This window comes from Panthera uncia, chromosome A2, assembly GCF_023721935.1.
Source record: "Panthera uncia isolate 11264 chromosome A2, Puncia_PCG_1.0, whole genome shotgun sequence".
Lineage (NCBI taxonomy): Eukaryota > Metazoa > Chordata > Mammalia > Carnivora > Felidae > Panthera > Panthera uncia.
In genome coordinates, this window is record NC_064816.1 from 159,842,555 (window position 1) to 159,855,527 (window position 12,973).

At 45.8% G+C, this 12,973-nt stretch overlaps 1 protein-coding gene across 4 annotated transcripts in view; it reads left to right on the forward strand.

Moving 5' to 3' along the window:
• DPP6 (dipeptidyl peptidase like 6) overlaps window positions 1–12,973 on the forward strand; it is an 851,682-nt gene that overhangs the window by 672,663 nt on the left and 166,046 nt on the right. For all 4 annotated transcript variants that reach the window (XM_049642150.1, XM_049642146.1, XM_049642148.1 and 1 more), the window contains exon 7: window positions 6,889–6,970. In XM_049642150.1, the coding sequence (XP_049498107.1) occupies window positions 6,889–6,970 (82 nt within the window). The remainder of the gene's footprint in view (window positions 1–6,888; window positions 6,971–12,973) is intronic.

Here is a 12,973-nt window from a genome sequence, read left to right on the forward strand (position 1 = left end):
TTTGACATTGCTATGCTAGTTTTTGGTGTCTTTAGCCATGAAATAAGTGTTAGGAGCCAGAAAAGCAATTTTTAGTTTGACTTTTCCAAATGCTGTTTTTGTTGGGAGGCTTTTCAGTCCCTTAAACTATCTTAGAAAGATAAATACATAACCTTTGCTGCAGTAACTGCTCTTCCAAATTCAACGTGATTGATGCCCTGTGTTGTTTATTGCTCAAATAAGAAAAATCAGAACGGACTGCACGATCATTTTGAGATACGGCAAGTCCAGATAATTTTATTCTAACTTAATCATTTTTTTTTTTTTTTACCAATCCATCTCCTGGAGGTGATTTATCACAGAGCCTGCCATGGGTTCTTTAAAATAAATGAATAAAGTTTCAAAAAGACAGAAAAGTTGCAGGAGGGCACCAACCAACCACAAAATAAATAAAAACATACTTTCGTGTGTCCCCCCATCACACACACGCCCCCCCCCTAAGAATTGCAGAATAATCCAGTCCACGAGGGGAAATGATTTGATGGCAATGAGCTTTCATGCAGAGAGCACTGCCAGCGGTCCTCAGTGTGGGAAGGAGGCATCCGTACTGCTTTGACGGGAGAATGTGCTCCGCAAAGAACCACCATTGAGTGAACACGGCAAGCGTTTAGCAGATGAAACTTCCTCGGCGGCTGTTTTTGCTCTGCTCTCTGAATGTCTTTCTACTTTGTTCCTTAAGTCAGTTGGAGATATTTTTTTCTCCTTTGACCAAACCAGGAGATTCATCTTTAGACAGAAACTAATCAGCTTGGTGTCATTGAACTAATTAATGGCTTCTCCACTTTGGGCCTCAGTTTAAAAAGTGAAGGGTATATTAATTTCGTGGGCTTGTGGTAGCAAACTACCACAAACCGAGTGACGTAAAACGATAGAAATTCATTTCTTCATGGTTCTAGAGGCCAGAAGTCCAAAATAGAGTGTCCCCAGGGCCATGTTCCCTCAAAACCTGTAGTGAAGACCCTTCCAGCTTCTGGTGGGAGCCATCTGTCCAGCCTGTGCCTCTCCTGTCACGTGGGCTTTTCCCAGTGTGCCTTCTCCTCCTTTTATACAGGAGATTGGGGTTGGATTGGGCCCACCCTAATTGAGAATGACCTTATTTTAACTCAGTGACATCTGCAAAGAGCCTGTTTGCAAATAAAGCCATATTTCCGGGGACTGGAGGTTACGGAAGCAGGAAAGATTGGAATCATGGTTGAGAAGAAGGTGACTAACCAAGACCGAGTAGACATGGCGGGAAGGGTTAGTACCCGGCTGACATGCATTACACCGGCTTCATGCTTTCTCTGCTAGTTCCCAGTGGCCTGGGTGTTTGTATAAGGGGGTGGATTGAGCATAAACCCAAGCTGGGTGTTAGCTAGGCTGGGGTAGAGAAAGAATGGTGCAAGGAAAGCCATTCCATGGGTGGTTTGAGCAGAGGATGGGCGACCATCAAGGGAGTCATTGAAGAAAGGACCCCCCCTTGCGAGGGGAAGTTGAGGAGACCACCCTGAAATCAAGCACATCTTACACCATCACATTCCAATGCAAAATACAGGTTGATTTCATAGAAACAGGGTTGAGGGTTGGGGTTCCTAAACCCACCCCCATATAATACAAGAATCAAGGTGTTTGTTTTATTGCTGAGTTCTATAGAGTAAATTTGTCCTCCTATCTGGTATATTATTGGACCTTTAGTTAAAGTTGCATATGAATAGTGATGGCATGATCAACTTAATTATTTACCATTTACCAATTAAAAAAAACTGGCATTTATTGAATATCTACTCAGTCAGCTCTGTACCACCTATTTTCATATTCAGTAGAACATTAAGTCCAACCCTGGAAAGCAAGCGTTTTTATTCTCATTTTATACATGAGGAAACAAACCTGGGTTAAATTTCCCTGTTACCCCACACCCTACCGCTAGTTAGCGGCAGAATTCAGAATTAAATTTACAGCCTTTTAGAGCTCTTCCCACCACATCCCAGCTTCCTGCACTGAGGTGCTTGCACCATGGTATTTTCCTAAAGACGGACTGAAGCAGCTCTAAGGCATCGTGGGGGCATTTAACTTACAGAGATGCACCAGCTGGGAAAAATAAAGACAGTTCCGTCCTTAGACTGTGTTACAGTTTATAAATAGTGATTGTTTCTCTTGATTTTCCCGGCCCCTCTTTAGGGGAAAGGGTCACTCTTATCCCGCTTCCTCATTAAGGCTGGTCTGAGAGTTGTACCCAGCCTCCTGCTCCTGCTGGAACTTGGCTTTTCCTGCTAGCCTCTGCTGTCTTCAGGCTGTAGAAGCTTGTCTGATGTGTTGGCCATGAGGGGAAGAGGGTATATGTGAGCCCTGGAGAAGGGGCGAAGGTGACAAAAGAGGGATGCACATGTGGTCGTGGTATTGAAATCTTCTAGGACACTCTGTCTACCTGGAGATACCACTTCCGGATAGCATTTATAGGAATTTACACTTGTTAGGTGAAAGAGAGGCTAATCTCCTGCTGTTCTCGATTATCCCAGACAGTGGAACTCATTACCCAACAAAGAGAATTTCAGTATTCAGTAAGACTCTGGAATTTTAACATTTCTTTTTTCCTACGCTGTGCTCCATGCTTGGAAAATTCTAGATAAACCCAGGCCAAATGAATTTGTTAGGTTTGTCTTTAACCTTGCAAAAACATCTTTTACTTAGAGCCACCACCATAACCCATCTATCCCTACTCATTTGTTTGTCACCTCAGATGCATGAATTGAGTGCTTACGCCGTGCTAGTATTAAAGACTTTTTCGTCAATTCAATATCAAGATTGCAGTATCGTGGGAAGGAAATTCTCTAATTTTAATTCATTTCTATAATATTTGTTATAATCAATGAGATATAACCTATTCAATTTTTTGAATTTTGTTTAGATTTCTATTTTAAAGTAATTTTAAACAAAGAAAACTTGCGAAAACAGTACAAATCATTCTCTTATATCCCTATCCCTACTTCTCCTATACTCCTGCAATACTGTTAGTGTATTTTATAACCACAGTGTAATTATCAAGGACAGGAAATTAACATTGGCACAGCATTATTAATCCAACTTATTTGAATTTTACCAATTTTTCTACCAGTGTCTCCTTTCTGTCTTGGGATCCCACGTTCCTTTAGACATTATTTCTTTTTAATCCCCTCCAGTCTGTAACATTTCCTCAGTCTTTCCTTGTTGCTCATGATCTTGACACTTCCAAAGGTTATTGGTCAGCTGCTTTGTAAAGTGAGGCCCAATTTGGGCCTGTCTTATGTTTTCTCACGATTGAAGTGAGGTTATGCATTTTTGGTGAAAATACCATATAGATGACGCTTTTCTCCTCCCCAGCACATTGTACCAAAGTGTTCATGATGATGTTGATGTGTCTTATTTCCAGTGACATTGACCTCAATCTCTTAGTTAGGTTGCTGTCTACCAGTTTCTCCACTGTAAAGTTGCTGTCTTCTCCTTTATGACTGATAAATATCTTGAGGGGAGATACTTTAAGGTTATGCAAATCCTGTTTCTCTTCAAACTTGCGTTCACTAACCTAAGCACCCATCAGTAGATCTTGTCTGCAGCATTCATTAATGTAAGTCTAAGGGTGATACTCTTTCCTTTCTTTTTCACAGTTATTAATTGGAATTCTCTTACAAGAAAGCTGGTTTCTGTATTTGATTACTTATTTATATTAGTATGGACTCATGGATATTGATTTTATTCCATGGATGAATCTGATACTATTATTAATTATTTTGTCACTCATATTTTTCCAGCTTTGGCCATGAGAAACTCCTTTAGGTTGGCTTCTGCATTCTTTGAACAAGGCTTCCTTTCTTTCTGTCTTTCTTGAGTATTTCCTCATTTTCTGGCCCCATAAGATGTTCCAGACTCATCCTGTATTTCCCTGTTCCAGCCTGGGTACAACTACTTCTCCAAGGAGGAGCCTTATTTATTTTATTGGATGATGGTGTTTAGAGACCAAGATACGGGCACTGAGTGTGCTCATTGTTTCTGGGGGTCATCGGTTCTAAGCCTCTCCACGAACAAAGCAAGGACATATATGCATGCACACTAACCCCTGGACACACATGTATCTACATTTTGCGTCCATGTATGTATTAGAAACCACGAGTTTACACGAATACCTCTGATTCCAGGCCAACACCGCACAGTTCATTTTAGCCTTCCCCTTTTCCTTGTAGCTTGTTTTTCCAACAGTAAGAAAACTGGTTTTCATTCTCTCCAATGTATGTATATATTTGCAGAGTAGTTTGATTCCAGCACACACATTAAGTAGTTTCAGAATTCCTAACCCATAGTTCAGAGGGATCTTTTTGTCTTTAGCTTTATGGTATCCAGTCAAGATACTGTTTTCTGAAATTGCTTATGTTGGTTCTTTCATTCCCCACCCTTCCATGTAGTTTTGTGATTTATCTGAAGTACGGTTTTACTTTGTTGTGGTGTTGCTATTCTTTTTTGGGTTCCCCTACGTCCTGATTGTTTTTTATTGTTAGCTTTGTTTTTGGAGTGTGCAAAAAGTATGTGAAACCCCACTATGGGCTAAGACTGGACGTTATACCAATAAATATACCCCAGAGAAGTGCTTCTCCTTCCTCATGCAGACACCTCATGCCCAATCCCTCCTTCTTCCCACCCACCCCCTATACATAACCAACCTCTGGTTTCTGGTTTCTGCTTCCTGTGTTTGTTTTTTTTTTCACAAATGAGGATGTACGTATGTATATTTTCTTAGATCCCTTTCTTATAGGGTGGGTCACATACTATAGATGGTCTGTTGGACTTCGCACACTCCATGATGAAAATCACAACAGTCAGTTTATAGAGGTCTTCGTTCTTTCTTGCAGCTGTACCATAGTACCATTGTATGGATGAACCATAGTTTCTTCAGCCACGTATTGTTTCCAATGTCTTGTCATTACAGAGCTGCAATGAACATAACCTTCTGCATGTCTATTTTTATATTGTTAGAGGTATATCTTCCCGGAAGTGATGTAGTTCAAAGGATAAGTGTGTATTTTATTAAGTATTGCCAAATTTTGCTCTAAAAGGATTGCACTATTTTTCAGTGCAAAGTATGAGAACACCTTTTTCCTCACAGCCTCACCAATACAGTGTGCCATACTTTTCTTTCTTTTTTGGGAGGGTGTCAGGGAGCAGTTTCATAGGTGAAAAACGGCAATTCAGTGGTTCTATTTCTATAATTTGGCATGCGTTTGGTGCTTTTTAATATATCTGAGGACCTTTTATATCCTTTTTGTGATTTGTCCGCTCATGTCTTTTTCTCCTGTTTCTACTTTTTTGGTCTTTTGTCACCTCGATATTTTAGAGTTTTTTAAATACATTATGGATATTAGCTATTTGTCCATGGTACATGTTATGAATAACTTATCCCAGTTTGTCAGTTGCCTTTTGTTCATGATGTTTTTGATGCAAAAAACACTTAAAAATGTTTATGTAGTCAAATTTATCACTCTTTTATTGCTTCTGGATTTTGAATCCTCCTTAGAAAGCCTTTCCCTATGTAAGGTCAAAGAGGAAATAACCCATGTTATGAAAATAGTTTGAAACATTAAAGACATACACACGGTAGGGTTTGTTAAGATTCCTTTGCAACTGGGAATGTTAAGACCCCTCCCTTATTCTTCTAAATAAATGCCTGGCCATCAGCCTTCCCGGCTGAGTCCTGTTATCAGTTGTCATCCACTGCTTAGCACCTAATCACCCCATCTTCAAGCTTCCCTGGTCTCGTTAGACCCAGGGACCCCATCTAAAACTACGCGGGGGTATTGAAGACTATCTCGCCTTCTCCAGTGCTTTTTACTCTTAAGTGAATTCTGTTTTGTCCTGGTAGTATTATTAAGTATTAGCAACTTTAGAAGTTTCTGCTGACTCAAGCCCAGAGTCGGCACCTACTCACTTTGCCTCCCTTCCCTTTCTGCCTCATCTCCTTTGTTCTCCTAAAATTCACCTTCCTCCTTTTTCAGAGACCATTCAGCCACAGCCTCTCAGTGGATGAATGAGCACCTTCACAGCTATGCCTTCTGCATGATGCACATCATAGCCAAGTGATAGGGCGTAAACCCGACAGAGTCAGGCCCATCCAGCAGAACACAGATATAACGTCATCTGAAAAACATATGAAAATGAGTCTTTTCCACATGTTGCAGAGAATAGTAGCTACAAAATATACTGAAATATTTCAGACCTATACAAGTGTTAGGTTTTCTTCATGTTCATTATGACATTTATTTAAGCACCTTAGCAGGATTTTGTTAGCATGGTATTTTGCATATCAGTAAATAAAGAACCTCAGTGATGTCTGAAAGGAAGACAGTCTTTCTCTCAACCTTCCCCTCTCCCTTTCCTTCCTTCTCTCTCTCCCTCCTTCCCTCCCTGTGTAAACCAAAGGGTGAAATCTGTCCTGAGGCCACTGGTTTTGGAAGGTCAGAATGACCTAGCAGTATGCTTAGGAGAAAAGCCATCTGCCAGGAAAACCCAAGATAGAGACAGAAGCCACAGGGCTTACCACTGCATAGTCATGCATTTCCATTTGTAACGTTGACTGGTGTGGACGTTTTAATAACTGACCTACAGACCTCTGCAGGTTGTCTCTTGATAAATATTTACTATTTGGGTTAAGCAGTGACGGGCCAGTCTCAGCTTCATTCTGAAGAAGTCTAATGGAAGGCGGAGACATACTATTTAATAACACGAGCTTCTGAAATTCATACAGTGGCTGAAGGGAAGAAATGAGAGGAGGAGGATAAACATAGACCATTCTTATCTCCCACCATGTTGATTGATTGATTGGTTGTTTCTTCATTTATTTTCTTTCAGGGACCCTCAAAGTCTGGACCCACCGGAAGTGAGCAATGCGAAGCTTCAGTATGCAGGGTGGGGCCCCAAAGGCCAGCAGCTGGTAAGCCAATCGAGCTCAGTGACCAGGTTTGAATTTGATGAAGTTTACACACTGCAGGAGGGATCTGCTCACTACGCTCAGGGTCTGTGTTTGCATGAGTTGAACTTTGGAAAGGTACACCAGAATATTCGCCTGTGTAAAATGGACATTTCTTTTTTTGATTAGAGAATTATGTAACGGCAGGTGCTCTGGTTCCCCGATCTGAGACCCTTGAAGTGGTCCCCACTTAGCTAGCTGCGTGTAGACTCCAGACGTACCGTGAGGTCAAGGAGATAAACCTTGTCGAAAAGACCAATGGGAATTAGCAGAGTCACGGAGCCGTTGCGGGTTTCTTTGGTTTTGCTCTTGGAAGCCTGGCTCTGTTCTTCGGAGGGTTTTGGGAGAAGGTGGATTTGCTGGCCATCGTGGAGCCGTCCTCCCTGTGAGCGGTGTCGGCATGTGGCCAGCGCTGCCTCATGGCTTCACGTCATGTCCTTCTGCGTCTTGATGCTGATTACATACAGCGGCATTTTAAAAACACTTTTCCTAAAATAACACAGAAAATGATTATTCTAAAAAGCTTGAGGTGAGATCGTATTGGACAGTCTGTCTGTTGTCTTAGGAATTGAAATAATCTTATTTTTCCCAATGGTATGGTTATACTGATTGCATATTAATTCCATTTCCTTGAAATGACTTAAGGAACTAGGAAGATACAGGCCACAGAACTGTCCTAGCTATGACTAAAGGGTCCCCAGTGCCCGACACGCAGCGATCAGGATTCGAAAAGCATGTTTAGCCAGTGGGAGTCAGCTTGTGACTTGGGGGGAAGGGGGGGGCCAGGAGGCGGGTGAACACCCCCCGCCAACTCAGTTACAAGGAGACGAAACTCACCTTTCCTCAGAGTCGCTAACTCTTCCACAAGGAGAAGCCGCGACGTCATAGAAGGTTGTGAAAACCCGAGACTCGCGTGACTGAGTCTCCAACAGCTGACTTTAAGTCCCTCTGATGTCATGATGGAAGGTGTGTCTGGGAGCAAAGTGCACCCATATCCGTCAGATCACTCCGTACAAGTGACATGTTGCCTCCACAGAGGCTCTCCCAAGTCTCCACGGTCCTCGGGCAGCCCGCTGCCCACAGCCTTGCACGCCGGCCTCATTCCCCCACATGGGGAAGAGCTCACGGGCGGGCAGCCTTCCTGAGGGGCCACTGCCCAGCCTCCGTACAGGCGTCAGGGTGAGGACATCGTGACTCACACACTGGTCAGCGTCTCTTCCCGGCCGGCCCGCGGCCTCTTCCCTTGTGTCCCGGTGATTATCACTAAGCTTAGGGACTCACGCTTCCCCATCAGCACCCAAGAGAGGCCAGACCCTGGAACCAAGGTCGCACAACCTGGTCCTGCCTTCTGGAAAGGGCTTCTGGTTTACGGTAAATTTAACCCACAGCTCCTAAAGAAGGACGGGTGTGAGCACGTGCGTGCAAGCAAACACACACACTTTAGGGTTCTGTCTGGAATTTGCAGGCAGGTGGAGCTGCAGAATGTTCCCTCTCTAGGCCACGTACCTATTAGGCCAGCCCCTTCCGTATCTCAAGCTGCTTGTGTCCTGCTTTCTAGGGGTTGGGGGTGGGCTGAAGGGTCACAGTCATCCTGCTCAACCTCTTAAAGAACTGGCAGCAAAGCTAGGTAGGCGCCAGGTTCTCTGAGGAAGCGTCCCTGACTCCGCTCCCCACCGCTGGCTCCGTCTCTGGACTCCCGTGTCTCCGTGCAGGCTCCCATCACTTGGACTCCTTGGTGTGAACTTAGGGTCTGCCCTCTTCCGCCAGCTTCATCTGGGCATCCAGCTCCATCACCTTGTATTCTGAGTGCCTAGCCCAGCGCCTAGTGTTCAGGATATATTTGTTGAGGTCAAAAATGGATGCATGGAGGTGCCTGGGTGGCTCGGTCGGTTAAGCGTCCGACTTCGGCTCGGGTCATGATCTCACGGTCGGTGAGTTCGAGCCCCGCGTCGGGCTCTGTGCTGACGGCTCGGAGCCTGGAGCCCGCTTCGGATTCTGTGTCTCCCTCTCTCTCTCTGTCCCTCCCCTGCCCGTACTCTGTCTCTCTCTCAAAAATAAATAAACATTAAAAAAATGTTTTTAAATGGATGCATGAATGGATTTATTACATAATATATCCTTGTGACCCTCAGTCGCTTAAACACAAAGTGATTGGGTGCAGACAAGCAGCCACGATCTGTGTGGATGTTCAGGACATTACTTAACAGTAGGGAAGTTCACCTTCCTTTCTGCTCCAAGGAAATGAATGTTCAGGTAAGTAATAATTGCTAGTATTTGGGCTTAGTCCCAAAGGTACTAATGTGCTCAGGGAATTTCTGAGTTATTAACATTTTTGAACTTCTGGTTTTTATTATACAGTTCTTGTACCGAGTGTGGTTGGTAGGCAATGTAACTCACCCCAGAAAGCATCCTGTACAGGATGCAGGAGTCAGCATGCTGTTTCTCTTAAGGGGCCAGGTAGCAGGTGTTTTAGGCTTTGCAAGCCCACACAGGAACGTCTGGGTCTCAACTCTCCACTGTGCTGTTGTAGAGAGAAAGCGGTTATAGGCAACATAGAAAGAGATGGACAGTATTTTGTTCTGATAAAACTTTATTTACACACACAGATGTTCTGGCCCGAAGGCTGTGGTTGCTGACCCGTGTTTCGGGGGGATCATACGCTCTCTCGGCTGTCCTCAAATGAGGAAAGCCTGGCCCAGGGACCAGCACCCTGGTGACAGGTACTCCTGGGGCTCGCTTTCTCGGCAAAGAAAGTCTGCAACCCGTGAGCAGGCTTTGCAAAGACACTAACAAACCCCTCATTGCCATTTTACTTGAAAAAGCAAATATTACTCCCCGAAGGAAATCTACTCTAATTATAAAGAGTCTAAAATGAGTGATTCTCCTTCAGGAACAGAGAACACAGCTGGAGTTCAAGTTCACCTGAGGGCTTTCTGAGCATCCTCACCTCCTGGTGAGGAGTGATTTCAGCAGCCCCTTTGGCTCGGGGACCCCGTAAGTCCCAGGGAGACGGCACCCCACCCTGGGAGCAGGCTAACGGCATTCTCTCATGTCTCCACACGGCCTCCAGTTACTGACTCTTGCCTCCTAGGGTAACTTTTGTCGGACCTTCCGCTCACATCTTAGGTAATAAATACTGCCTGATGGGCCCATTGTTAGAGGAGCCTGCTGAGCCTGAAAATAGGAAAATGGATTTGGCTAGATTAAATGAGATTAAGGGAGAAAATATATGTAAAGGGTTGAGGAAGTGTCTTCCCCTCCATCTTTATGTGGTCAGTGGACATAGCCGTTCACATTGAAAACACGTGATTTCTAAAGTTTTCCCCGTACTTTATCCCCTGCAGATAAACTTTGGCCTACATGGAGTGCTTCTCTGAGTTTCTCTTCTTTGATCTTTGGTGAAGCCCTCCCCCTTACGTGTGTGTCTGTTCATGTGAAGTCCTGTCTCTGCTAACCTTCAATATGACTGTTTGTCCGTCTGAACGTAGCCTTGCATCTTCTAATACATAATCTCTGCAAGGACATCGTTTTAATGTTTGTTTATTTATTTATCTTGAGAGAGAGAAAGAGAGCACACAAGCAGGGGAGGGCCAAAGAGAGAAGGAGAGAGAATTCCAAGCAGGCTCTGCACTGTCAGCGCAGGGCCTGACGTGGGGTTCAAACTCACAAGCCGTGAGATCACGACCTGAGTTGAAATCAAGAGTCAGAAGCGGGGGCCTCCTATGCATCTCTGGCATGCTCCGGGAGCTCAGGCCCCCTCGGCCTGTCTTAGCGGGTTAGCGCGCACGCATAGGGTACTTTGGAGAATTGTTGCATGTTTCCCTTTGGAGCCAAGTGCCGTGGAAAGTTCTACAAATGTGATTGCATGGCATTAGACAACAGTAAGGATTGGAGGCTGGCATCTTTGCTGGCCTACTCGGATGATCAGAGACAGAAAATGGGCTCCTGTTCGGTTGGCCTGCTACCACGATGGTGACAAATGGACAGCTTTGAAAGGGAAGTCTAATAAGCCTCTTGGGAGTTCTTCAACACCAAGGTGGCTTCAGCACCTGACAAATGACGAGCAGATAGGGTAGCCGGCCGGGGAAGCTGCCAGAACTGCCACTGGAGCGGTCCCGGCATGCAGGTGACAGTCCAGCAGAAGAAAATGGAGGGATGCTCACAGGCTCCGCTCTCCCGCGTCGAACAGGAAGCCGACTCCGTCATAGTCTCTCGAGGCACGCAAGGCTGTGGTGTGGATGACAGTGAGAGACTGCTCTGTGTCTTCCTGGAAACGAGGGAATAAAATTAACTATGTTTACCCAGATGGGGGGACTTCAGCTACACTGTGTGAAAAATTGCCTTGATTACATGGCTTGATAGACCCTAGGATACTTCTCCGGGGAAAGTCATGGACAGAATGACTCCCCAAGGAGAGTCGAGGAATCTGCTTCAGTGGCTTCTTTGTAAATGGCTCAGATAGCAGCTCTCCTGACGAGGTCGCAGGGCAGACTGGACTCTGGAACATTCTCCTGGCCCCGAGAGCTCTCGGGTTGACGGGGATGACCGGTGGTTGCTGTGGTCGGTCAGCCAGCGACCGGTGAGGGACCTGAAGGCCAGTCTGTGTACACAGTTTTGACCATCATTCGTTCACGCATTTGTTCACGGTTTAGTAAATTCCCACTGAACACTTCCTGTGCTCTAGACGCTGGAGTTTCACTAAATGCCGGAGATGCAGAAGCGAGGCACAGCTGTCTCCACCTCGTGGACAAGGCACCCGTCACCGCAGTTACTAGCCGTCGGCACCTGCACCTGTTCTGTGCTGCCCTGCCCGCCCCGCTGCATCTCCGTCCCCTCGGCACAATCTCAGTGTCCTGTCCATGGCAGGACGCGTGACTGCCCCGCATCCCTGCGTGGGTGCTGGCCGAGTTTCCAGCCAGGACTCTTGGGCCCCCGGTCTTGGTGCAGTGATGCCGGCTGCAGCAAAGCCCTCCTGACGGTGAGGACATGCTGTCATTCCCTGGCCGCTTGATGTTCTTCCTGCAGAGCAGTTCTGCTCCCGACCACAGTCTCAGCCGAGACTGAAGCCTGGGCCTCCTTGAGGGGACCAACCAGGCCCCCGTTTTCATTGTGGATTCTCAAGCCCCACCTTCCGTCAGACTTTCCTTCCAGGGTCCCAGCAGCCCTCCCCCGTGCAACCTTTTCCACCGGCGTCCTCTGAGCTGCCTGCTGTGAGCACCTTTGCAGGAGCCCTGGACCATCCTCCCCCTTAGTGGTTAGAGGCACGCGTCCTTAGGTCTGTGACGTAACAACTGCCACGATCAAATGACTGAGTCTGTTCTAAAGAAGCCAAGCTCTATAAATCAGCTTCTTCTGAGTCCTCTGGGCCCACTGTCTTTTTTTAGTGCACCATTTTACCGAGGGTTCTTTCTAACATGTCAACAGCAAAAGAGAGCAAGGGTCTCACTTCCCGGGGTCACTAGCATCGCCTCGTGCTCCCTGTGGACTCATAGCAAACAAGCCATGCCTCTGGGAGTCAGTGGACGATCCGGAAGAATTAGAGCTGAAGGGTTTTTGTGCTCACCCTCGGCCACTGCAGAGCACTCAGGTTTCTCCTGTAAAGGAAAAGAACCTTTAAAAATAGCCCATTAGATGGGGCGCCTGGGTGGCTCAGTCAGTAAAACGTCCGACTTCCGCTCAGGTCATGATCTCGCGGTCTGTGAGTTCAAGCCCCGCGTCGGGCTCTGTGCTGACAGCTCGGAGCCTGGAGCCTGCTTTGGGTTCTGTGTCTCCCTGTCTCTCTGCCCCTCCCATGCTCATGCTCCGTCTGTCTCTGTCTCTCAATAATAAATAAATGTTTAAAAATTTTTTTAAAAAATAGCGATTAGCGTTGTAAAAATTCACGCCACCAAAATGTCAGTAGTTCAACATGAGATACCAGATGGAGAGATTGTTCTTGAAACACCCAAATGCTCTGTTAAAGGGAAT